This window comes from Trachymyrmex cornetzi, unplaced genomic scaffold, assembly GCF_001594075.2.
Source record: "Trachymyrmex cornetzi isolate Tcor2-1 unplaced genomic scaffold, Tcor1.1 scaffold244, whole genome shotgun sequence".
Taxonomy (NCBI): domain Eukaryota; kingdom Metazoa; phylum Arthropoda; class Insecta; order Hymenoptera; family Formicidae; genus Trachymyrmex; species Trachymyrmex cornetzi.
The window spans coordinates 33,612-60,402 of record NW_017297103.1 but is presented as its reverse complement, the minus strand read 5'-3'; the positions used below and the strand labels follow the sequence as shown (position 1 = coordinate 60,402).

The 26,791-nt window shown below is 32.0% G+C and overlaps 4 protein-coding genes across 11 annotated transcripts; 2 read left to right on the top strand and 2 right to left on the bottom strand.

The window, feature by feature from the left end:
* Nucleotides 1-259: 259 nt before the first annotated feature.
* On the bottom strand, nt 260-3,601 carry LOC108761191 (PCTP-like protein). Of its 5 annotated transcripts, none has more exons than XM_018507597.1 (9): nt 3,058-3,601; nt 2,761-2,903; nt 2,537-2,701; nt 2,324-2,471; nt 2,094-2,246; nt 1,558-1,682; nt 1,365-1,487; nt 702-842; nt 260-511 (listed from the first exon to the last, which is right to left on the bottom strand). In XM_018507597.1, the coding sequence occupies exons 3-8, from the start codon at nt 2,690-2,692 to the stop codon at nt 738-740; spliced, it is 810 nt and encodes a 269-aa protein (XP_018363099.1). In that variant the 5' UTR covers nt 2,693-2,701; nt 2,761-2,903; nt 3,058-3,601; the 3' UTR covers nt 260-511; nt 702-737. The 5 variants fall into 5 exon arrangements, with proteins under 5 accessions (XP_018363099.1, XP_018363100.1, XP_018363101.1 ...); XM_018507598.1 differs by having other exon boundaries at nt 260-488; XM_018507599.1 differs by having other exon boundaries at nt 260-473.
* A 959-nt stretch (nt 3,602-4,560) lies between these two features.
* LOC108761197 (succinate dehydrogenase assembly factor 2, mitochondrial) lies at nt 4,561-5,870 on the top strand. The gene is made up of 3 exons (XM_018507606.1): nt 4,561-4,693; nt 4,818-4,975; nt 5,334-5,870. The coding sequence occupies exons 1-3, from the start codon at nt 4,661-4,663 to the stop codon at nt 5,602-5,604; spliced, it is 462 nt and encodes a 153-aa protein (XP_018363108.1). The 5' UTR covers nt 4,561-4,660; the 3' UTR covers nt 5,605-5,870.
* Nucleotides 5,871-5,959: 89 nt separating this feature from the next.
* Blm (Bloom syndrome helicase) lies at nt 5,960-14,364 on the bottom strand. Of its 2 annotated transcripts, none has more exons than XM_018507604.1 (15): nt 14,149-14,364; nt 13,875-13,995; nt 13,299-13,610; nt 12,465-13,209; nt 12,300-12,404; nt 11,585-11,760; nt 11,204-11,425; nt 10,275-10,636; nt 9,510-9,768; nt 8,915-9,298; nt 8,641-8,791; nt 8,345-8,532; nt 6,887-7,211; nt 6,651-6,819; nt 5,960-6,486 (listed from the first exon to the last, which is right to left on the bottom strand). In XM_018507604.1, the coding sequence occupies exons 1-15, from the start codon at nt 14,241-14,243 to the stop codon at nt 6,339-6,341; spliced, it is 3,762 nt and encodes a 1,253-aa protein (XP_018363106.1). In that variant the 5' UTR covers nt 14,244-14,364; the 3' UTR covers nt 5,960-6,338. The 2 variants fall into 2 exon arrangements, with proteins under 2 accessions (XP_018363106.1, XP_018363107.1); XM_018507605.1 differs by having other exon boundaries at nt 13,902-13,995.
* A 263-nt stretch (nt 14,365-14,627) lies between these two features.
* On the top strand, nt 14,628-26,761 carry RpI1 (RNA polymerase I subunit RpI1). Of its 3 annotated transcripts, none has more exons than XM_018507602.1 (6): nt 14,628-14,888; nt 17,215-17,425; nt 17,724-22,078; nt 23,499-23,654; nt 23,729-24,032; nt 26,537-26,761. In XM_018507602.1, exons 2-6 carry the CDS (start codon nt 17,242-17,244, stop codon nt 26,641-26,643), a joined length of 5,106 nt encoding a protein of 1,701 aa, XP_018363104.1. In that variant the 5' UTR covers nt 14,628-14,888; nt 17,215-17,241; the 3' UTR covers nt 26,644-26,761. The 3 variants fall into 3 exon arrangements, with proteins under 3 accessions (XP_018363104.1, XP_018363103.1, XP_018363105.1); XM_018507601.1 differs by having other exon boundaries at nt 14,628-14,922; XM_018507603.1 differs by lacking the exon at nt 14,628-14,888 and adding an exon at nt 15,380-15,398.
* The last annotated feature ends 30 nt before the right edge of the window (nt 26,762-26,791 follow it).

Below are 26,791 nucleotides of genomic sequence, written 5' to 3'. Positions count from 1 at the left end.
AATTTTTCGACAATATCTTTTTATTATATCGCTTTGAAATGGAAATGCCAGCTGAATTTTCTGATATTTTCCAAAATATATGAAAAATTTGTACAAACTACTCGTTTCATTCTTTGATGCTACAAAAAATTGTAATTACCTCGTATATAAGTACATATGTATTAAGATTTAGTATAACAATGTGCACAATATAGAAGATACCTCAGATGGTTGTTTCAATAGATATATATATATATGTATATATACATATACATACGTATATGCATATGCATATGAACGCATACGTCCTGTGATATAAATTATAAAAAGAGTTTCAAGTATACCTTCCATATTGTATGGCATCTTATTATATATTTGCGCGCTTTAACAATACCAACAACAAACCTGGCTAGAAATTAGTGCCCAATGCAAAGCAGGCCATCGAATATTTTCTTATTGACATTTACATATACTGCAGCCACGTCCACACAGGCCTGCGCGTATGAGAACTGAATATGTGACTTTTAATGTTCTACATACACATACATTAAATATGTTACGTTGTGTATAATTAGAATCATTTATCATGTAAGAAATATGCAAATCGAACTTTAATAATTGTACAAATTGTCCGTTATGTTTTATCTGCATTTAATACTATAATACTGTTGGAACTTTACATTACAATTTTTTATTATTCTAGTCACTATTGCCCTACTTACCTAAAAATTGTCAAGTCTCTAGTGTATCGTTATGAATTAATCGCTATCCATTGCGGCAGATTCTTTAACCAAATTTTCCTTTAAATTAGATTCATCTACATAATTATATTTTGAATTCTTCTCTTCTGCAGATTTTACGCACTGAAACGAATTAATAGTATACGAATGTATTAAAATCAACTTTGCGTACAGATCATGGAATTAACTTTTTTAAAAAATTATATTTGACAACTAAATACGAAAGAAGAACAAAGTCTATTTTTTCTATATATGTATATATATCTCTTTATTGCGTATTACCGAGTAAAATATTGTTATAAACATATATGTATAGAGATACATGTCAATTATATAATACTGAAAGAAATGAAATCAAAATTTTATTTAGAGAAATGAAACAATGTATAAGATCTACTAGGATTAGTCCAAAAGTAAGTTTCCCTATTTTAGGAAAAATGGAAAAACAAAGTTTAAAAATCTTAAAAAAATTTTTTTTAACTTACTTTTTTAATCTTTGTCTTTGTTTTTCCTAAAATAGGGAAACTTTCTTTTGGACTAAATCCTCATATATGTATCTAAATATAATCGTGAAAATACAGTAAGGCATGTAATAAGCCGATATACACAATACGAAAACTCATACAAAAATAAGATAGTCCTTACTTCTTCGATACGTATTCTAGGTGCCATTATTTGTTCAGGATAATGCCAAGGCTTATAATTTGGATTATTAAGTATTTTCCAGCTTGGATAGCCCACAGAAGCTTTATGCAATCTTTTTACCATCTACAAAATATATCTTCATAAGCAAATATTACATTTATTTGATGCTTCATATTTCATTGTAATATCTTACTTTAGGAGCAAATATTTGTGTGACTTTATTAACAAGCCACACAGGTAATTTTCCATGTGGGTCTGTGTGTGATACATAACCCAACTCGGAACCGTCTCCATTGCGCGAAGGCCTTACAATATAGCCTATAATAAATATAATAATACTTTTAGACATACGAAAGAGTGTAAAACATAAATTGTGTGTGCGTATATACATACATACATACATACATACATACATACATACATACATACATACATACATACATACATACATACATACATACATACATACATACATACACATACATACATACATACATACATACATACATACATACATACATACATGCATGCATGCATACATGCATGCATACATGCATACATACTCATACATACATACATACATACATACATACATACATACATACATACATACATACATACATACATGCATGCATACATGCATGCATACATACATACATGCATACATACATATATATATATATATAATGCATATAAAACGCAATTTTATTTGCTTTGTAATAATATTACCTGTGAGGTAAGATGTTGCTCGTACAAAGTGTTTTCTAGGTGGATAATCTTTATGATAAACGGAATGATTCAATATCAACTGTTCTATACCAGTATCCAACCAAGATCGTTGAAGGACAAAGTCTCTATTTTTTAACGGAGATGGACATGCCACTAAAATTTGTACAATAGCAATAAAGCGAGATGTAAAAATTAAAACTATAAGATTCATAATATAACATAATACTTGCTGGAATAATATCCAATATCATTGTTTGGATTAAAAAACCCTATATCTTTTGATTCAATCATATGAGTGTCCCAAACTTTTCTATACTCAGGATCATGTAAAACATCGTATAGTGTTTCTGGTGAAACATCGGGGAAACGTGTCCTAATCTGTAATATCAAATCAGTCAATCTCATTCAAAAAGTAAAATTTATTTGCCGAAAGAAGAACTTACTTTCACCATTTTAAAACTAATTCCTGGGACGGATTTTGTCCAAACAGATAAATCAGGCTTGTTATAATCTAATTTCCAATTGTTATTATCGTCATACAACTGCTTCAGTTTCTCAAAATCTTTATCTTCTGCAATTTTGACAATGCCAACATCCATTGTAACAATTACGCACGCACGCACGCACGCACGCACGCACGCACACACGCACACACACACACACACACCTGATACTTGTTAGAAGCTTATCAATAGGAGGACAAGACTATCATTTTTTTATTCATTCAATTTATAATATATCTATAAATCTATACATGGCATGTTATTTAAAGGAATATTCCAGCATATAATGATTCTTCCTGTGTTCCATCTGCAAAGAAAAATTATTTTTATTACAATATATTACATACATAAAGTCAAGATTTGAAAGAAAAAGAAAGAATAAAGAGAAGAGAAAAGAGACAGGAAGGGAAGAAAGGGAAGGAAAGAGAGAAAAGAAAAAGGCAAAATAAGAATACATGTACATGCATGCTTCTATCGCAGTCCATCACTTTCCCATTTGTGGTCTGGAAGGAGCTGGTGATAATCAAGTCATATCACACATTCTGTTTAAAAAGCTCGTTATCGCAGGTGATAAAGATTCGAGGTAATTAAATGTTGAGATGGCTTTCGAGCATGTCTCGCCAACGAGCTACGGTGACGATGTGTTACTTCCAAATGGCACATACGAGCTAAATGTGTCGCTGACAACATCGAGGACGGATGATGCGAGCGAACTCGTATGTTTCAATAACCACGCGGTAACATACTTTTGAGCAACTGGTTTGAGCACTAATCTTTTTACACTCGAAGCCCGACTTTGAATATACAAACGCAATTGTTTTACCGTTGTTTACTCGGAGGCTGTAAAAGCAAACAGCTTCATACTCGTCAAATCATGGTGAGAATTTCGGATTTGTTATTGAATGCTATTCATCGTTGTGACTCTCAAGCCTTCAACTTTGGCACATCGATGTCAATAGTCGGCTTGTCATTATCAGCTGATGAAACCATTGATCTACAGGGTTCATACAGATGCGCAACTGAGCTCTGTTGAGGGAGCTTCGCTCATCAGGGAGCTCTTTCATCTGATTATGCTGGATTCACCCTGCATCCGATTTGCGTCGTACGACGCGCTGCAACCAATCAGAAAACAGAATTCCGATGATACGAAGCAAAATCCATCGGAATCCTGTTTTCTGATTGGTTGCAGCGCGTCGTACGACGCAAATCGGATGCAGGGTGAATCCAGCATTAAAGTCCCTATGGCTGCGTTTGGAAATATCACTCGGGTCATCGGGTGCCCCTGTGTATCACCTTATTCTTATTTAACATTGGGTGAACAACAAGGATAAAACGATACACAGAGGTACTCGGGTGATGTTTCCGAACGCAGCCTATAATGGTTGCGTTCAGCGGTCAGCAGACTCGCAGTTTTGCAACCGTTTTATGATTCGTCGCGCTGATTGGATCATACTTTTAGATTTAAAGGAATAGTCCTATCTCAGCGAAGAATCACAAAACGGTTGCAAAACTGTTGAGTCCGCTGAATGCGTCCAATGACATCACGTGCTCTATTTCGATTTCTGATTGGACGAGGTCATGATATTTTTGGATTGACCTATTCAGGTCGGGTTCAAACCCACTCCATGTGTTTGAAAACGCTATTATACTATGCCCGAGGAGCACCCGAGTAGGAATCTGAACGCAGCCTATCGTAGTATGAAAGAAAATGGCGTTGAATCACGTGATTTAGCGAGCCAATCAGACCATTTTCTCACTAGTCGCCTCTCTGTTAATCTAGGACTCTATAGGTTGCGTTCCACTCGACGCTCCAAAGCTCGTAGAATAATTTCATCCTTGTCGTTTATCAGATGTTAAACAAGGACAAACGACGCTCGTGAGCATTGCGAGCGTTAAGTGGAACGCAGTCATGGCCGTATCGCCCTCCTTTTGTTGTTTGGAGGCGGGAGCCATTAAGTAATAAGAAGAAGAAGAAGAATATATAAATATAAGACTCTATTTTTTATTCCGTAATTGCGAGGTTACATTTGTCGCATTTGCACGATTTCCACAATTTATTCGATAATGAATCTTGTGTACAGTCGTGTTACGTCTCGCGTAAGTTTGAAGACATTGAATAAGCAAACGCGTGGATAAAGTTTTTTATTAAATATATAATTATAAAGATATATGTATATATATATATGTATACTTAAATAAATAATACTTCTCTCTCTAACAGGTTGGATCGCTTATACTTACGAGAGATGTGTCAGTATGTTGTTGTAGGCGAAAAGACAATTTTCAAGATAACAATTTAATTCATCCGGAAGGTCGAGAACCTGATATTCCACGTTACGTGGAACGAGAAGGAGAAAATGCCAATCTCAAACGAGCACGGTATCATTCAAAATTTTTTTACAATCTAATAGTTCTACCGATAGTCCAAAGTTACTAGTTGATTTTACAATGAGTCGGTAGTCGGTAGTGATCCTCAAACTTTTCCGACTATTGACTCATCGCAGAATCAGCAACAAACATACTTTTTTCGAGGTCTTATTTGTATTGTGTGTGTTATGATGTATCTTTTACAATCTGTAATAAAACTATAATATATAACTGAATTAAGATTTAATTAATATCATACTTCGTCGTGATAATCATTATTTATGCGAATACATTTACAATTGATTTGCAAATAAAATTTTTGTTACACTCATGACGAGACTTATTCTATTTTTTTCCATTGTCAATTTAGATTGACATATCAATCTCGTAAACGTGGCATGTTGGAGAATGGTATACTTCTTAGTACCTTTGCAAACAAATATTTGAATACGTTTGATGACAAACAATTAAAATTATATGATCAACTTATAAATTTACCATCCAACGACTGGGATATATTCTATTGGGCGACTGGTGTCAAACCAACTCCACCTGAATTTGATAATGAAGTGATGGACTTGCTGAAAAATCATATTCAGAATGAAGAGCGACAAGCTAGAATAATGCAACCAGATTTATAAATAATATATAATGGGTACACGTTTTGATATTCGCTGCCAGTACTGAAAGTCTGTAGTCCACATAATGTACACTGTATAATTTCAGCACTGGCGCAGTGTAGAGTCCTCTAGGGACTCTATGGCAGTGAATATTGGAACGCATCCTTTGTAGCAAATGTTAAAAGAACCTAATGTAATGTATACCTAGTAGATATAATAATCTAGACTTTGAATATAAACCTGTATTAATTTTAAGTACAAATCATGATAAGCAATAAAGAATCTTGAAAACAAATTTCAGATTTTATTCTATTATTGCATACATATCTATTTTAATTAAACACTGATGAAGTTATATTTATATAATTTATCCAATGTTTAACAAAATCACATGTCTTGAAAAATATTTTATTATGAAAGATTTATTTCACATACATGTTTGGATTACTTGGATACAAAAATGAATTTGCAACGCTTATCAAATTCGTTCAATAAAATGTCTAAAATGCCATACAGAGAATTTCGGATATTACCTATCCCAAGAGCGAGTGTCCCATTTGCGATCCACGTTGCGATCGACTACAGCCACTCATAACAATCGATGCCTAGAATCTTTCCACAGGCCGAGTGTTGTAAGAAGCTTGCGATCAATCACAACGTGGTCATACGATTCTCACTCCTCCCAACATATATACAAGGATTGTATTTGTACACTATCGCAAATGTTGTAAATAATTTGTAATTGAAAGAATTAATCAAACAATGTTCATGTATCTGTTAGGATTTGCTAGATATTGTTTACTTTGACTGAAACTTGCAAGTCCTACTGTCTTATTTGTAGTAGTATTATATTTTGTTGAACCTTTTGATGAGCTTCTCGATGAACTTTTTCCTCTTCTTGCACTGCAAATATAAAAATATATAATTATGTATAAAACCTGTATGAAATCCATTCTAAAATATATGTGTGCGCGCGTATTTTTTTGCTAATTAATATATATAACCATTATGTATGTAACGAGAAAAGAACATATATATACACACACACATATTTATTTTTACATTACCTGAAACCACCTCGTTTATATTTTTTATTAGTACTATTAAATCTATTGCTCATCTTTCGTTTCTTGCTATTGCTAGTATTATTTCTGTAAGAGTAATTAGAATCATTGTCATCCCAGGTGCTATCATTATCATCACTATTCTTATCTTCATCATTTACATTCAACAATTCTAAAAAAAAAATAATAGAATAATCGATAAAGCATTACTTTACACTAATTATATGAGAGTATCATACCAGTTTTTTCTTTCGCGTATTTCTGCGTAATGTTTAAAAGAGCTTTGCCATATTTAACAAAGTTAGCCTTAGTGACGTGCGGTATTTGTAACATGGATTCTTCGGTTTCTGGTAAACGCTGGCTCATAGCTCTGACAGCTACCATATTCATAATAGAGGAAGCAGAAACATCCAATGCACTAGCGATACCTCGTATTATCGTCATCAACTCGGCATAGCAACGATCTTGCAATTCTTTTATGATACCATCGACTTTCTTTGTAACTGTTGAAACTGTAGCTACACTACTAGTAGATTTATTCGATTGTCTCGTTGGGATTTGTACCTTTTCAGGATAAAATAAAACAATAAACAAAAAAAAATTCCTACATATGCTAATATATATATATATACAGGGTGGTCCACTTAAATCGACCATCTGAAATATCTTGCTTATTTTTGATGATATAAAAAAATGTTTCAAATGAAAGTGGACCGATTTCGAGGGGGACGTATTTTGGTTGTGTTGGTTTTTTTTTTAAGTGTAGGCGCCAAAAAGATATGAAGGTTACCTCCACTTTTTTTAAATGGAATTGTATGATTTTTTTTACACAATATGATTCCTCTAATTATTCTGCATATAAAAGTATTAAGGTAGTAATATCAAAAAACCAATAGTTGATGAGATATTTTACACTTTATTCTGCATATATTGATATAAAATGTTAAATAACTCGTAAACTATTAACTTTTTGATAGTCGTACCTTAATACTCACGAACAGAATAATGAGATGAATCAGTTGGTGGAAAGAAAACACATAGTTGCTTATTTAAAAAATTATCCATTTTGCATACATATTTTTTTTAAAGCAACGATATGTTTTCTTTACACTAACTAATTCATCTCATTATTCTGCTCATAAAAATATTAAGATACGATTATCAAAAAGTTAATAGTTTACGAATTATTTAACATTTTATGTTAATATATGCTGGAATAAAGTATAAAATATCTTGTAAACTATTGGTTTTTTTATATCACTACCTTAATACTTTTATATACAAAATAATTAGAGGAATCATATTATGTAAAAAAAAAATCATACAATTCCATTTTAAAAAATAGAAATGACCTTTATATCTTTTTAGCGCCTCCACCTAGAAAAAAAACAACATAACCGAAATATGTCCCTCTCGAAACCGTTCCACTTTCATTTGAAATATTTTTTATATCATCAAAAATAAGCGAGATATTTCAGATGATCGATTTAAGTGGACCATCCTGTGTAGGTACCGCGGAAAGTTCGTGTCGTTTTTTTCAAGAGATGTTTATTGGGGAAAAAACGGTACGAATTTTCCGCGGTATCTAATATATACATATAAACATGTACATGATCTGGATATTAATATCGAAAATAATGTATATAAACTTTTAATTATATATTTTACATTCTAGATATCCTATTAAGATTAAATACCTTTACATCTTGTTTTGTCATGAGTTCACTCGCTTTTGGTCCAATTTTTACGTATGCACAAGCAATTTCGTTATTAATATACATATTTTCTTGTAAATATTCTTGCAATACCATGTAATGCAAAAGGCGTTCTATGTCACTTTTATTCCATGATTTACCACGACTATATAAAGGATGGTTTGTAAGACCTGTAAAAAGAATTATTTAGTTGTATCATTAATATAAATATCAATTCATTTTTTTATGAATTTATATATATATATATATATATATATATATGTATAACAAATATAAACCTGATTCTCTAATCTTTTTCAGATCACTACCCTTAAAAATGTCTGTTAAGAATACTAATGTAAGTTTACAATTCTTTCTATTGTTAATATCTCGTACAGCTTTCATAATTTCTTTTGCATCTTCAGTAACGTCCAACATTATAATCTCGGCCTAAAATTATTAATTAGTATTACAATTCCATTTAGATAACTAGTATTGTAATTAGTATTACAATTCCATTTAGATAACTATATTTTTGCTGTGATAATCATTTATCTAATCCATATGACATACCTTAGACCTACAATTATCACACGTAGCTATTTTATTCGAGATGCATTGTTGCCTATCAAATATCTCTCCAAAATAATTAAGCTGTAACGATCTACGACAGTCTGTACGATTTTCACAAAATGCTACCATCTTAAATAAATTATCCATATGTGTACTAATGACTTGTGGATTTGTATTATCCTGTTGAAACATTTTTCTGATTCTGTGCATGTCTGCATAATGATAAAATAAAATGCAATCTGCTATTTCACCATCACGACCAGCGCGACCACTTTCCTGATAATAGCTTTCTATGGACTTTGGTAAGGCTGCATGTATTACAAAGCGCACGTTTGGTTTATCGATACCCATTCCAAAGGCTATAGTTGCACATATAACATGTACCTGAAAAAAGTATGTAAACATATAATTTTATTAAAAATACAATGCACGCACATAAACATATGTCTACACGCACATACACATTTTAATATTTTATACTTTTATAATTACACATTTCATGACATATAATTTTATATATTACATCAGTGTATATGCACGCGCGTACGTGCATGTACGTGTATTTTTTGTTGTGTACGTAGTATAACAAATATACTTCATCGGAAATCCATTTTCCTTGGCAGTTGCTTCTTTGAGTATCTGAGAGTCCTGCATGATAACTCAATACTTTAATACCATTTTTTTTCATATGTGCAGCGTAATCTTCGCAATCCTTACGCGATAAACAATATACGATGCCACAAGTATTTTTAAATTTTGTCATTATCATAGCTACGATTTCATCAGAACAATTTTTCCCTTTCTTCGATATTATACTGTATCTCAAGTTAGGCCTATTGAAACTCGACATAAACCTAAAAAAATGTAATCATTAATCTTTTTCACAGATGGGAAGTAACGCCATTACTTTGCTGATCGTTACCTGCTTGTTATAATGATTTGGTAATGACATTACGAATTTTTTATAACGGTAATGGCAACATCAGAGTTGGAAAAGTCAATCGTTGTTTGTAACTGGTTGGAAAAATCATTCGTAATTGAAAAAAATAAAGTTTGTAATACGCATTACTTTTTTATTTGTAACTCGTTATGTATTACTTTTTTCAATAAGTACGCACAATGGTGACAAGCTACTTTTCAAAGCAACTTTTCCGACTTTAATTCAATCTTAGCCATAAAAAAAATTGCAACGTCATTATCAAAATGTTTATTATAAAAAGTAACGTCAAAATAACGGAAAAATAACGTTTCTCAATCCCGAATTCTTTTTAATATAGAGCAACACATGCAAATAAAAATTATATAATCACACACACACACACACACACACACACACACACACAAAATCAATCAAATATACCATTTTGGATTAGTCATGCCCAACTGATGCAAAATATCTGTTCTAACACGCGGTGTGGCTGTTGCAGTTAGAGCCATTGTTGGCACTTTGGGATAATTGTTCCTGAGACATTTTAATTTTTTATAATCTGGTCTAAAATCGTGACCCCATTGACTAACGCAATGTGCTTCATCAATAACAAATCTTGTCAACAATTCTCTCTCATATAAAATAGTCAGAGTATTACAAAATTTTTGCGAAGCGGAAATTTTTTCTGGTGTTACATATAATATTTTGAGAGCTGGTTCTTTTTTGGATAGTTCCCTGTATATCGCCTCTGCTTGATTATCCGTTATTGAGCCGGATAAATGAGCTGCAGGAATCTGTAATTTTAAATCAAAAGTAAAGTATATATATATATATATATATATATATATATATATATATATATATATATACTGTAATAGTATACACATTTCTGTAATGTAAATGAGTATTCTTTTTATATTATGTTTTTACATTAGATTATTTCTCTTATTATGTATTTAGTACGTAATAAAGTAATAATCAGGGTCAGTAAAGTGTAACGCCGTTATTTTTATCGTTACTTTTTATAATAACGATTTGATAATGACGTTGCAATTTTTTATGACTGTATATAACGATAACTAATTAAACGCTAAGGTTGTGCTAACATTGGAAAAGTCACCTTAAAAAGTAATTTGTTGTCATTTTTTTTTTATTACGTGTTTACTTACTGAAAAGAAGTAATTTGTAACGAGTAAAGAGTAACTCGTTACAAATGCCGAGTTAATTTCTAAATCTGATGTTGATCATAAACAAAATTCGTCATTACCAAATTGTTATTATAACAAAGTATCGATAAGAAAAGTAATGACATTACAAGTAACGCGTTATTTGCCATCTCTGGTAATAATACTTTCTCTTACGTCAAGTGAGATAAGTTTTTGAACTTGGTCTAAAATAAGACTTTTTAATGGTGAGATAACAATAGTTAATCCAACGTTTAAAAGGGCAGGAAGTTGATAACAAAGAGATTTTCCACCGCCAGTCGGCATTAAAATAAAGCAATCAAATCCCAAAAGTGTCGCATTGATAGCTTGCAATTGATTTGGCCTAAAAGTATATAAACCAAATCTCTGCCGAAATATCTAAAATAAAGAAACATAATTAATGTGCAATTATAACTACATTTTCACTATTGATCTAATATGTTATCCGATTGTATGAATTAATTATTACAAAATGACATTATATTTATCATTTAATAAAGTTATAAAAATAAAAATTACTAACTATACTTTATGTACCTTTAACATTTCTTGCGAATGTGAATATGTTAAACTATCGAATTCTCCACTGATACCATCATTTTTATAATTACCGGTAAATTGTCCATATTCTACACTATTTTTTTCGATTTTTGATTTTGCTTTATCATCAGTGTGATAATTGCTACTTTGTGCCACATTACTCAATGGCCAATCTACAAATTATTGGAATTATTTATCATATTATTAGCATGTATAATAAAACGTGAAATAAAAAAGTATGTATATATATACGTTATATATATGTATATGTGTGTATATGTATATATACATGTATGTGTGTGTGTGTGTGTGTGTGTGTGTGTGTGTGCGCGCGCGCGCGCGCACACACACACATATAGGGTGTCCCAGTTTAAAGGATCCACGAAAATATCTCGGAAACACTGTATTACATCGAAAAATGTTTCAGACGAAAGTTTTTCGACTTCGAGGGGGACATGAGATGGTATCATCTATTTGACCTTGAGTGGTGTTGTCGAGGTCAGGGCAAGGTCACTTTGAATTTTTTAAATGGAATCCCCCATTTTTCATCACATATTCTTACAGCTTATCTCGACAACTTCTCAAAACACTATAATAAAATATTTTTTCATTTTTACATAAAAATGAATTTTTGTGTAAAAATGATAATAAGAGGTACACAACTTCCTTCCTTTCAAAAAAATGGAACACCCTGTATATATAAAACTCGTACCTGTAAAATCATCGTTTATATCTATATTACAATTTTCTCCTAAAGCCGGAAATTGATCTAATTCTTGTGTTAAGGTTTCAACTTTTGCAGTAAATCTTTGAGTGCCTATAAAATATTTTCTCATTGAAAACTAAAAGAAGAAAAGATTAATGATTTATTCGTTACCTGCTGTATCTTGAGATTTATTTGTATTAATCTTGTTATCTTCCAAACTATCCAAGATGGCATTTCTTTGCATAAATCCATCTTTTTCACTACTTGATGGCGTTGAAATACTGTCATTAAATGTATCTTTTATGGAGATACAATCGGAATCCACTGAAGAATTCATTGTCTTTGATACTTGTTGGTCTTTTTCCCACATTTCTGCTATCGTTTTAGAAACTTGAATGCCTAATACTGTTTTGACAGGTCTTTTTAATTGGAAAGTACTCTTCTTATTTGGAGGTATAATTTCAGGTGGCTTAACTTCTGACACAGCTTCCAGATCATTGGATGCTAAATCGTACTCCTTTTCATTTGTTAAATCTTGAAAATTTATCGTTTTGGATACCGAGGTACACGAAGCAGTAAAACCGTCACAGTCATTTATCAAACGACTCTTGGACATGCATGAAATTGGTGTCTTAATTGATGTGGACGATGCAGACCTAGGTGTTTCTGGAGATTCGGATACATTCCTTTCATCTTCCTTTTGCAACTTTGATAACTTGGTTTGTACTAAGCGTAATTTAGCTTTTATGTGTCGATGCAAACCTTGCAACTTTTTGAAAGAGTCTGCATCGAATTTTGGAAATTGTTCTAATATTGGTAATGGAATTGATTCGAGCGCGACACAAAATTTGTCAAGAACTTCAATTTGAAGTTCTTTTAAATCTTCACGTCTTTCAAGCAACTTGTCTTCTATAACCTAAATATAATGTCCAAAGAAAGAGATAACAATTACACCTCGAATTTAAACATTTTACATAAAATATCAATTCGAAATATAAAACTTACAGGTATTGTCGACATTACTGGTTTCTGTTGAACAAATTCAATCCATGTGCCTAATTGCTTATTTAAACCTAAATCTTTCAAATTCAATCTAATATCAGGACCAACCCAAGTATTTCTCTGTAATCTCTCGCCATTATATTTTGAGCTCGGAGAGCTACTGTCTATATCAGAATCTGAACTTATAGTTATATTTTTCCTTTCTTTAATGGATATTGTGTCATATTTTTTTGGAGTCCATAAATACTTATCTTTTGTATTTGTAGGCATTTTTTTAAGTGGGCTTTTGCACGAGTCTGCACTATCTGAATTATCCTGCAGTTCAAAATATTGAAATCAAATTATTTTGTAATAAATCACTAATGTTTTGTAAATCATAATTTCATAAAGAGTACATGCATATAAATTGACATAATATTACTGTAGTTTTATCTATCGATTAGGGTTATGTTCCAAAACTTCCTCTCCGAGGAAGATTTTACTCTATATGCTATAGTATACGTTACGTGACTATATATTTCGAGTAAAATTTTCCTCGAAGAGGAAGTTATGGAATGTAGTCTAGAACTATAATCTTACAAGGTTTATTATCGAATCGATTGTTACCGAGTCCCCAGCTATTCTCCTTTGTTCATTAAAATACGAATCGTTCGACCATTCATTATTTAAAACTTCCTTTTCTGCCACTGATTTTGATATACTAAAAAATATATATATTTAATTACTAATTTAATTTAAAAAAATATTAAAAACAAGAAACATATATTACATAATAAAAATTTAAATATATTGAGAGATGCGCATGTATATCTTATTTAGGGCATTTTTACAAAATAAAATAAACTTTGTCTACCTAGTCAGCATATCGTTTTTATTTGTATTCTTTGCCAAAAATCCTACTATCGTAGATTGGATATTCTTTTGACCAAACACCGTTTTTTTTGACATTGTTAGCACAAATTTTAGACAATTACAAGTGACTACTAACAGTTTACTTAAGTTCGTTTTACTCAAATACTTTATTATTGAAACAATTATTCTTGGAAGTCATGTAAACACTGGTACTACATGCTATCACAGTATAAGTAAGAACAGTAAGGGGCTTCGCACAATAAAAAGAACAGGGAACAGAGAACAGAGAATAAGAGGCTCCGCACAATAAAAGGAACAGGGAACAGGGAACAGAGAATAAGAATTTCAACCTATCAGAAATCATGTTTTGTGGGATACGCAGTGTGTATTGGAACATCTACTGTACTAGATGTTACATTTTGCCACCAGGTGTCAGTACGTTTTAAATTTCCGTCGCGGCAACACTGGTGTAAAGAAATTTCTCTATCGGCCAGTGTACAAATATGTGCGAAGAGTTTCTTTTTTCCGTCCTCTCGTAAAACCAAAATTAATTGTTTTAAATTAAATCTCACTTTGCGTGCAAACTTCAAAACCTATGTGAAACCGTACTTCGCGTAGAAAGTTGTAAACCCATGAGCAGTTCCACACGAGTTTACAACTCTTCGCACATAATAGGAGCAGAACGGGCATTCATTTCAGTGGAAACGCGTCGGAATGAGCCTAATTTCATTAAAATCGGAGGTGAGATAGCGATTCTAAATAAATGCTGATTAAGGTACGTATATAGTTATATACATAGCGCTGCATTAGGTCGGTGTGACAGATTTCCTAACCTCTATAGTCATCAGCTTTAAGGGTTATATCCACATAAACATAGCCGCATAAACGCATATGCACAAAGAAAATTATCCAATCACATTTTACGTGCAACTTTGTAAAAAAAATGCGATTGAATAAAGGCCGCAGCACAGACTTTTGCGTAATGCATAGTGCATAAGCGAATCAACTAATCAGAATCTTTCCTTTCCTCCCATTCCATGAAAAAGAAGAATTTTAATTGGTTGATTCCTTTATGCACTATGCATTATGCGTTATGCAAGAGTGTGTGCTGCGGCCTTTACTGTAATGAAATAAAAAGAGATAGAAATAGTTCTATCCGACCAAAAAGACAAATCATATTGATTTGCATAAGATGTTTATTGGCCCAGCGGTCTTAGGATATATCCACACAACTTGCATAGCCACATAAACGTATGCATAAAGAAAATTATCCAATCGCATTTCTGCTATAAAAACGCACATAAAATGTGATTGGATAATTTTCTTTATGCATACGTTTATGCGGCTATGCAAATTATGTAGATGTACCCTTAAGCTGGAAACACAAAGCTCTGATTGGACGGCTCGTTATTCCCTGTTGCCTGTGTCTATTGTGTTTCCAGCTTTATGCAGCTCAAATCATTTTGTGTGTGATGGCTCTAACCCCGAATCTACAATACATTTTTAAGGCTTAAAAACGTCTACAATACACGGAGTAAGAAGTAAGAGTAAGAAATTGACCAATCACAGTCGAATGTGAGAAGAATAATCGACTGTGATTGGTCAATTTCTTACTCTTACTTCTCACTCCGTGTATTGTAGACGGGCCTTTAGGGAATGGACGAATCAATCAATTGTTCTTCTCGCATTCGACTGTAGTTGGTCAATTTCTTAAAGCTCAATGGCATAAAGCTTGAAACACCTATTGTAGATCCGGACAAAGTCATAAAACATTTTGGATTTTATTCATGTTTTATATGTTTTTCACGCTAATTTCAAGCTTCTTTTTTCCCGCGTATGAGTATGTAAAAATTTTACTTTCAAAACTTGCTTGCTTCGTATAATTTGTTTTACTATCATTGCAAAATAAACATTTACAGAGATATATATATATCAGATAATAATACATAATTTGTGAAATATTCGAAATTCTTCCAGAAATGTTAGATAAATCATAAATTATAGAGAAACACAAAAGTAATGCTATGCTTTACGTGGCATTTGATAGCGAGAAGTATCGTACAGTATTATTGTATAGATTGTGATATATATAATATTCTTATTTTTATATCTTTATACACATTTTAATTAAAATAAACGAAATGTAATAATTAAATCGCTGTACAAAAGTGATTTTATTATATTTTTTTCGAAAGTAGAAGCTAGTGTTTTTACTCAAATTTCGATCTAGGTATTCACATATTTTCATATAATTTAACTTTTTCAAGCCACACAACATAATGTTTTATTATTTTTTCAAAGTATCTTCAACTATCACAGCATAAAAATATTTTTTCATTCACTCATATAAAAGTTATAAATTTTTAACCGATATCACGTTTTTTCAAAACTTATTCATATTTAAATTTGTATATAATAAGTAAAACGATTAGAATTAGAATAATCCGACTTCTATTATGGTGAAAATTCGTTAAAGGTTTCACAAGTATACAAAAATTTTCTTATATAGTCTGGATTAATAAAAAAATTCATTGTAGACTGTAAAGCCTCATTTTGTGGATTAAAATGAAAAATTTCACGTTGTCGATGCAGAATTAAATTACTTAATACATAACTGTCTTGAAAGCAACATAAACCAATGTGGAATATAATGCAAGGAACCAAATATGTCGTTACATTTCAAAGCAGCAATTTGACTTTTATATTATTTTTAGTCACACAAAATGTATAATAATTTTTGCTAAAATTAATAAAGAGATTTTTCAAGAATTATTTAATTACTAAAATATAAATGCCGTTAAATAGTGCTTACATATCCTTTTATATTAACACTTTATAAACAAAATAGTTATTACACTACATATTTTTATTATTTCCAAAATAGAGAGATTGAGTATATTAACTTTATACCTTTCTTACCAACAATTTTCAACTTTTCCATCAAATTTTTATGAATGAAGGCACTATATATGGGATGAGAATTGAAATCAAATCTAGAACATAATGACTACAAGTCGACTATTCTTATACATGTTGTACCTGATTAATAATTCAATATTTTTCATAGACTTACTCGAGCTAAAGGAATATCAAGATGACTAGTAAATACCACCATAAACAACGTTTAACACCAAAGCATCAAGATTCCCTACGTTTAATATTCTCAGTTTTCACTGCAAACGATATAAGGAACTTGAGTGTAACGAAAATCATAACATCATTATCTTTTAACATTCTTGGACATCCGTTAAAGGGTGGATTATACGATCCATCTTTAGGTAAAATATTTTATTTTTAATTTACTATACACACGCGCGCGTGCGTGCGTGCGTGCGTGCGTGCGTGTGTGTGAAAGATATCTTAGCCAATTATGAAATATTTTTTCTTTATTTAAAACATGTTATATATTTAATTGTTCCACAAAATTTTATCAATAATCCTAATTATAATTGGAGTGTGTGTGTGTGTGTGTGTGTGCGTGTATTTTTATTATTAACTGAAATGTATGACAAAAAAATTGTTACATTTTTAAATATTTTATACAAGTTTTAATTTACTATATTCAATTTATTGTAGGCACAACGAAAAACAATTCGGAGCTATGCAGCACATGTGGACATAATAGTTCCAAGTGTCCAGGTCATTTTGGTCATATAGAATTACCAGTACCTGTTGTCAATCCATTATTCCACAAAGCATTGTCTATGTTGCTTAAACTGTCATGTTTAAATTGCTTCACATTACAAGTACCATCGTATATCAAGTTATTACTGTCCGCAAAATTAAAATTACTGTATCAAGGACAACTCAGCGATCTTGATGGTTTGGATCACGAAGTAACATCCATATTATCGAATATTGAAAAAGAAGAACAAACAGAGTATATTCGTAATGTAATCGACACTTATATGCAGAACTTCTTCAATAGAAATAGATACAGTCAAATCATGCCTCAGAATCCTGAGAATCAAACTAATATAAAGACTGTCATTATGCAATGGCATGCATATATTGAAAATATACTTAAACAATATGTGAGAACCAATAAAGCTGGGATATGCATGAATTGTCACGGTGGTCTTCCAAAAATGTCAACGTTGCAAAACAAGATAATGATAAGCAACAAGGAAATTGTAAAGAATTCCAAAGAAATGCTCTCGTGCGAAGTAGCGCACAAATTGGAAATGATTATGATTATGCCAGATCAATCCAAGGAATACCTACGACAATTATGGAATAACGAGAGAGATTTTCTCAAAATAATTGTACCTTGCTTAGAATTGGTAGATATCGAATATCCTACTGATATATTCTTTTTCGAGGTAATACCTGTACTACCACCGATCGTGCGGCCGGTAAATTTTCTGAATGGTCAAATGGTCGAACATCCTCAAACTCATATCTATAAGAGCATTATACAGGATTGTTTAGTCTTGAGAAATGTTATACAAACTATCCAAGATGGAGGTATTGATCACCTACCTCAAGAAGGTCGACTTGTCTTTGAACAAATAAAAGGAACTACAGCAGTTGAAAAGTTGCACAACGCTTGGCAAACGTTACAAAGCAATGTGAATCACTTGATGGATCGCGATATGAACAAATCGCCAGAGTCCATCAATGGTCAAGGCTTGAAACAAATTCTTGAAAAAAAAGAAGGTATCATTAGAATGCATATGATGGGTAAAAGAGTGAATTTTGCCGCACGTACAGTTATTACTCCAGATCCTAATTTAAATCTCGATGAAATTGGCATTCCTGAAGCTTTTGCCCGCAAATTAACATATCCTACATCTGTAACACCGTGGAATGTTATTGAATTGAGACGATTAGTCTTAAACGGTCCCGATGTTCATCCTGGCGCAGTTATGGTGGAAAATGAAGACGGATCGATACAAGCTATTAGTAGTAACGATTGTACGCAGAGGGAAGCTATCGCGAAACGTCTCTTAACAACGAGCGATAGGACCAACGAGTTTATTGGTGCGAAAATAGTACATCGACATCTTCAAAATGGCGATGTATTGCTAATAAATAGACAACCGACATTACATAAACCGAGTATAATGGCTCACAAAGCGCGTGTTCTCAAGGGAGAAAAAACATTACATCTTCATTATGCGAATTGTAAAGCGTACAATGCGGACTTCGATGGAGATGAGCTTAACGCTCATTTCCCACAAAATGAATTGGCTAGAAGCGAAAGTTATAACATAGCTAATGTATCCAACCAATACCTCGTGCCAAAAGATGGGACTCCATTGAGTGGCCTTATACAGGATTACATGGTGTCTGGAGTACGACTAACAACTAGAGGTAGATTTTTTTCAAAGACGCATTACACGCAATTAGTTTATACAGCATTGCCAATGATGCAAAAGAACATAATTCTTTTATCGCCAACTATTATTAAACCGAAAATGTTGTGGTCGGGTAAACAAATCCTTTCAACAGTCATCATTAATATTATTCCCTCGCATAAAACACGAATCAATTTGGTCTCTAGCACGAAAATTTGTGCGAAAGAATGGCAAGCAGAGATACCACGACGTTGGAAATGTGGAACAGAATTAAAAGATTCGATGACTATGTCGGAAGCAGAAGTTATAATTCGACACGGAGAATTATTGTGTGGGGTACTCGATAAAATGCATTACGGTGCGACTCCTTATGGTCTTATTCATTGTATTTACGAATTGTATGGGGCAATATGTGCGAGTGAAATGTTAAGCGCGTTTGGTAGACTATTCCAAATGTTTCTACAGTGCGATGGTTTTACTCTCGGTGTCGAGGACATTCTAATCACTCCTGAAATCGACGAAAAACGTAAAGAGATCATTTCCAATTGTAGAAAAATTGGGGAAACTGTACAAAAATCTGTGTTAAAAGCGCCTAACGATACACCTATGAACGAAATTCAAGCTAAAATGGAAGAATCTTACTGGAATAATTCGAAATTTCGCTCACAAGTTGATCACAAATATAAAAGCACTTTAGACGTTTATACCAATGACATTAACAATGTTTGTCTGCTGACGGGACTTTTAAAGAAGTTCCCAAATAATAATTTACAGCTCATGGTGCAATCTGGTGCAAAGGGATCTACGGTTAATACTATGCAAATATCATGTTTGCTCGGTCAAAGCGAATTGGAAGGTAAAAGGCCACCGTTGATGATCAGCGGAAAAAGTTTATCAAGTTTCCCAGCCTACGATCCAACACCTAGAGCAGGTGGTTTTATCGACGGCAGATTTATGACCGGTATCAAACCCCAGGAATGTTTTTTCCATTGTATGGCAGGACGCGAAGGTCTTATCGATACTGCCGTAAAAACTAGTAGGTCTGGTTATTTACAGAGGTGTTTAGTTAAACATTTAGAAGGTTTGATTGTTAGTTACGATGCGACGGTTAGAGACTATGACGGTAGCTTAATTCAGTTTTATTATGGTGAGGACGGTCTCGATGTACCGGGTTCACGTTTTCTAACAAAGAACCAAATCGCGTTTCTAGTTGATAATAAAGATTCTATTATGGATGCAAAGTTATTGGAATGTCTGAAAAGAAACGACAAAGAGATTGCGAAGACGATAAAAAAGATCAAGAAATGGGAAAGTAAGAATGGTTCCTCGTTGCAAAAAAGGAGGATCAATGAGTTTAGTAAATTCTCTATGGAGAATTCCAAGCGGAATGATGTGAAACAAAAAATCATTGATAGTCATAGTGGGAGAAGCAAAGCCGCATTATCGCTTATGAGAAAGTGGATAAGGGCAGAAAAGGAACTGAAAGAATCATATCGTGCACAATGTACTAGATGTCCCGATCCAATAATGTCAAAATACAGGCAAGATGTTGAATTTGGAGTATTATCTGAGCGGATAGAAGGCTTAATGGACGAATACCTCTCTCGTCCGACAAAAATTAAAAAGTCTGTTTTAAGAGATTTATTATCCATCAAAGTTATGAAAACAATTTGTCCGCCTGGTGAACCAGTTGGTTTATTAGCAGCACAATCTATAGGTGAACCATCTACTCAAATGACTTTGAATACCTTCCATTTTGCAGGACGTGGAGAAATGAACGTGACCTTAGGTATTCCAAGATTACGTGAAATTTTGATGATAGCGTCGAAAAACATAAAAACTCCAAGTATGGAAATACCATTCCAAAATAACTTAGAAAATCTTGAAAAACAGGCGAAGAAGCTGAGATTAAGATTAACAAAATGCGTTCTACGCGATGTATTAAAAGACATAATAATAAGCAGACGAATGGAGGAAAGCCCACACCGAAGATTGGTGCACACTTTAAGAATTAAATATCTTCCTCATAAATACTATAAAGAAGAGTTTTCCGTTTATCCGCGGGATGTGATTAAATGTACCGAGGAACAATTTTTCAAGAATATATTCAAGGAAATTAAAAAATTTGCCGCTATTTCTAAAGTTTTAGTAAAGTTACATTTCGAAGGAGAAAAAAGACGAATAAACGACGAGGACGCAGTAATAGATGAAATTGATCCTGACGAAGTTGTACCGGAGAATCCTAGAAGCAGAACACGGATGGATTTAGGAGAGATGCACGAGTCATCCGATGAGGAGGAAGCCGCGGAAGACGCCGATGCTACAATGACTAAATCATTATTGCGTCATCGAGAGAATCAAGAATATGAAGATCCTGAAGAAGAAGAAGAAATTGAAGATATTGTATTAAATGATGAGGAGGAAGAGGCAGACGATAATAATAATGCAAATAGAATTCTCGAGGATAAAGAGAATGATGATGACGATACTAATAAGAAATTAAATCATAGAAGAAAGAATAACAATAACAAATCTACCGGCGGGAAGGATCGTGTCTTGGATATGTATGAAAATGCTATGGATTATGATTATGACGAGAATAAACTATCATGGTGCAAATTCACCTTTTGGGTAAGTGTTAAGCGAAAATTTCTAGTTACAATCTTTCTATTATTTTACAAAGAAATATTATTTAGCTTAACATTCGAATGATTTTAGCCATCACTCACGATATATTAAAATGTATTGTCAAAAAATAATATGAATATATTTTATCGCGAAACAAAAGTGAGCGAGAAAAAGGTCCCTCTCTCTTTTATCATCCTTATTACTAACACTTTTTATTTATTCTTTACCTACCTAATGTAATTATAATTTCCTTTTATTTACTTAATTCAATTACAATTTAAAATTAGGAAATTTCGCCTGATATCACATATAATTTCCAGTTTTCTTCACATAATTTTTCGGAATTTCTATATAAATTTCTCAATTTTTCAAAATTTCTGTATATACTTTTATAACTTTTCTTTATACCTAAATTTCTTATTATTAGATTTTTTTAATACAAATTGGAACACTTCAGAAAAGCTGAAAAAGTCTACATTTTGATTAGAATTCTAGTGTAAAATAACGGACATCTTGTTTAGAATTCTTCATGCAATATGTGAACTTCGAAATATTCTAAGATTTCTCATTCTATAATTTAAAAAAAAATTTAGAAAATCTAAAGCTGTGGTATTGATAGTCGATTCTTACATTTAAAATCTACACAATTGCTCAATCTACAATTGCGTAAACGTAAACATAAGTGATTGTAAAATGTTGTAAAGCGCAATTTTACTTGCTATTATCGATTGTAAAAAGCGTGTTGTAAAAGATGGTTCAGTTTTTATCTATCACGCGTCCGCACTGTTATGTGTTGTTAAATTTTAAACAGGCACATAATAATTTATAAATTCGACTTTATAATATAATAGCAGTAACAACAGCAAAAACACTTTCTGTCTATCTATCATGGTGAACAATCAGCACTGCTGTTATCGAAACTGCATGGAATCTGATTGGTTGTCGTAATCTTATAGTTACGACCTCTTTACATTTTATTAGATTGTAGATTAATATATTTTACATTATATATACAATATTTATGCGCTTGGTCTACAATGGGCAGTGTAGTAATAGTGGATGAGGCTGTAAGAGTAGAAAATTGCAGACCACAATCACAGTCGAATGTGAGAAGAATAATCGACTGTGAGTCACTGTGAGTGGTCATTTTCTTACTCGTTACAGTCTCATCGTCTCCACTATTGTCATTGTAGACCACGCTTACTACGTAGTCTGTAATATAGGTAGTAGCAGTGGATTAAGGAGTAGGCGTAGAAATCAACCAATCATAGTCAAATGTGAGCAGGCTAATCAACTATGAATAGACCACGCATTACTACTATTACTACTACTACTACTTCCATAACCTTACGTCTGCGTTTAAGCAATTATGGACTGTTGTAGACCCCGAGTATCGGGCTTGACACATATCTGTCTTTTTCAGTTACCGCTTAAAACAATCAGATTGGATTTGCCAACAATAATTAGGAATGCTGCGAATAAAACTGTCTTATGGGAAACAAAATGTATTAAGAAAGCTTTTACATTTCAAAACGGTAAAGGCGAAACGATTCTCAAAACAGATGGTCTAAATATAGTGGTAAATGCAAATTATAAGCAATTTAAGTATAAGTAAAGTATATTTTTCTACTTTTTGTATTCTTTTCATTGCAGGAAATGTTCAAGTATGATAACATACTTGATTTAAACAGATTATATTCTAACGACATTTATAATATTTCTCAAACATATGGAATTGAAGCCGCAAATCGAGTTATTGTAAGAGAAATTAAAGATGTCTTCAAGATGTATGGCATCACCGTTGATTTAAGACATCTGTCCTTAATCGCAGATTATATGACCTTCGATGGTACGTTCAAACCACTCAGTCGAAAAGGAATGGAGAATTCTGCTTCGCCATTACAGCAAATAAGTTTCGAAAGTTCGCTAGGCTTTTTAAAAACGGCGACACTGCAAGGTGAGTTATATTTAGAAAAAATTATTACAGCTAGATTATGCGAAAAATTATTGCTAAATTTTAAAAATACGAAATATTCAAAACATTGCATTCAATATATACATAAAAAAAACTTCATACATATGAGTTTGAAAAGTATTTGTTTTCAATATAAAATAAAATTATTTAATTCATACCCTTCAAAAACGACACGACTCAGAAGATGTATAACTTTCGAATTATTATAAATGAGAAAGTTAGGTAAAGATTACTCTCAATCATCGAAAGTAAAATAACTCAACTTTAATTTAAGTCCACCTACTAAATAGTATACTTGTCCATAAGGTTAAGTCCACAACCTTGCTTTAAGAGATCATAAGACGTAAGTTGTAAGTGGCCTAGCAGCTTTCACCGAGGGTTGAAACCGGATCAGAATGTAAGAACTAACCAACTACAGTCGAGCATTCCTCTTTCGTTCGACTGTAACAGGGGAATACTCGACTGTGATTGGTTGGTTCTTACATTCTGATCTGGTTTAAATCCTCGGTGGAAACTAAGCCACTGACGATATATCGGCCACAAAACTTATAAGTCGTAACACTTGGGTTTTACTCAATTCGCTTAAGTCTAACGGTTAAGCCTAAATCCGAATCGACAATAGGTATTTTAAGCCTTGAGCTGTAAAAAATTAACCAATTACAGTTTAATGCGAGAAGAATAATTGACTATGACTCGTCCATTTCTTATGGATTAAAGTACCTATTGTAGATCCGAGCTAAAAAAAGACTGCGCAAAAATAGTTTAAAGACAGAAATTATTGTCACTTAATCTGTTTCGATTTATAACTTAAGGCCTCTTAAAGCAAAGTTGTGGACCGAGACTAAGATTTTCAAAGAGATCATAATGTAACATGAGTAAAAGATCGGGACACTTCTGGGCATTGCCAGGAGAGCTCGAATCGAGGCCTGGTCTTTGTTTCTCCTATTAACAATAAGTAGCGACTATTACTGAATCGCATAGCCTTTATATGGATATTTTTGTTTAATACCGTTTTCTTTTGGTTGTATTAGTCCACACTGAGTGCATATTAAAGCTATTGTACATTGATTTAAATTATGTAGAAGTAAAATTCAAATATTTTGAATCATAAAATGCAGATTTTACTTAACAGCACTATAAAATGTATTGAGGATTTCATGGTTTAATCCGTACGACGGCTTTAACAGTAACATCCACTAGTGCAGCCAAAAGAAAACACTATTTTATTTATACAAAAATATCAAAAATTAAAAAATTAATGCACATGTACATCGCAAGCTTATTAAGGATGTATGTCACATCTGAAAACTACGAAAAATATGAAAATCTCATAGATTATTCTATTATTACGTCTGAGTATTGTGTAAAATTTAAGTACAATTCTTTTATTGATTTAAAAATTATTTATTTTTTTTGTCTTGATGCTTATGTAAAATATTTTAATATTTGCAATGAAGAAATAATGTTAAAAATTAAATCAAATTTTATACATATACTGATGTAAAGTAATAATAAATATTCGTGCAAAAGCTTATTTGTTCTCACTTACATATTTAAAAGTTATTGACCTAAAATTGCAGCAATGGTCATTTTGCTGTATAAAACTATTATAAGCTAAATTATTTGCTGTTTTTAAGCTCAGATACTTATTGTACATGTTTCATATTTTATGTTAAAACGCGTCAAAATTATACAGGGTGTCTGATAATTGTTCTGACAGAGTTCGTGGACATGTAGAGCGGACTAAACTGAGACGGAAAAAAGTCCTCTACCATTTTGCAATTTTCGCAATAGTAACAAGATATTAATTGCCGAAAATTGGTCTTCAATAATTTTTTACTCAAATACTATCAATATACTTTACAGAAAAACTGCAAGAGAAAAATTATTTATTTTCTTCTCATAGAACTCTAAGAATTTTTTCAGAATTTTTTATCAACTTTTTAGTGTAATGCATTTTCTCATTTTTAACATGAGAAAATACAGTATTAAAAAATTCTGAAAAAATTCTAAAAAAATTCTAGAGCTCTATGAGAAGATTTTCTTTCCAGTTTTTCTATAAAGTTGATAGTATTTGAGTAAAAAATTGTTAAAGACCAATTTTCAGCAATTTTTAGCAATTAATATCTTGTTAACTATTGCGAAAATTGCAAAATGGTAGAGGACTTTCCGTCTCGGTTTAGTCCGCTCTACATGTCCACAACTCTTATCAGAACAATTATCAGACACCTTGTATATAGGATATCTCTTTTAAACTATTAATATTTTGATTAATTTACTTAAATATTTTTATATGCTTGTAATAATAATATATAATGAGAAAATGTTATTGGTTAAAGAAAAATTAGATGAAAAAAATTATTTCTATTAAAGATATAAATGACATTACTACTCTCATATTTCTTCGATTAAATTGATTATACATACATGCACACATGTATATTTATTTGTATGCACATTACTTACTTATCTCTTATCATTTATAGGAAAAAAAGATGATATATTATCACCTTCGAGTAGATTGATGTTAGGACAACCGTGCAAATCTGGAACTGGGGCATTTTCTATTTTACCATCATTGTACAACATGTAAAAATAATAAAATTCGATGTTCACATTGTGATTCATAATTATATCGTATATATTTGTAAGTTCATCATACATTTTAGCAACAAAATCCATAGAAATTTTTTCATTATTGAAAAATAATGCTGCTTCAATCTTTTTCAATTAAAATGCGT

Coding starts and splice junctions, on each gene's coding strand:
- LOC108761191 (XM_018507594.1), bottom strand. CDS start 2,692: ATGGATGTTGGCATTGTCAAAATTGCAGAAGATAAAGATTTTGAGAAA. Junction 2,472..2,536: donor TTAGTTTTAAAATGGTGAAA/GTAAGTTCTTCT, acceptor TTGATATTACAG/ATTAGGACACGTTTCCCCGA. Junction 843..1,364: donor CTAGAATACGTATCGAAGAA/GTAAGGACTATC, acceptor AATTCGTTTCAG/TGCGTAAAATCTGCAGAAGA.
- LOC108761197 (XM_018507606.1), top strand. CDS start 4,661: ATGAATCTTGTGTACAGTCGTGTTACGTCTCGC. Junction 4,694..4,817: donor ACAGTCGTGTTACGTCTCGC/GTAAGTTTGAAG, acceptor TCTCTCTAACAG/GTTGGATCGCTTATACTTAC. Junction 4,976..5,333: donor GCCAATCTCAAACGAGCACG/GTATCATTCAAA, acceptor TTGTCAATTTAG/ATTGACATATCAATCTCGTA.
- Blm (XM_018507604.1), bottom strand. CDS start 14,243: ATGTCAAAAAAAACGGTGTTTGGTCAAAAGAATATCCAATCTACGATA. Junction 9,769..10,274: donor GGCATGACTAATCCAAAATG/GTATATTTGATT, acceptor ACATTTTTTTAG/GTTTATGTCGAGTTTCAATA. Junction 9,299..9,509: donor GAAAATGGATTTCCGATGAA/GTATATTTGTTA, acceptor TACTTTTTTCAG/GTACATGTTATATGTGCAAC.
- RpI1 (XM_018507602.1), top strand. CDS start 17,242: ATGACTAGTAAATACCACCATAAACAACGTTTAACACCAAAGCATCAA. Junction 23,655..23,728: donor CAGATGGTCTAAATATAGTG/GTAAATGCAAAT, acceptor TTTTCATTGCAG/GAAATGTTCAAGTATGATAA. Junction 24,033..26,536: donor AAAAACGGCGACACTGCAAG/GTGAGTTATATT, acceptor TATCATTTATAG/GAAAAAAAGATGATATATTA.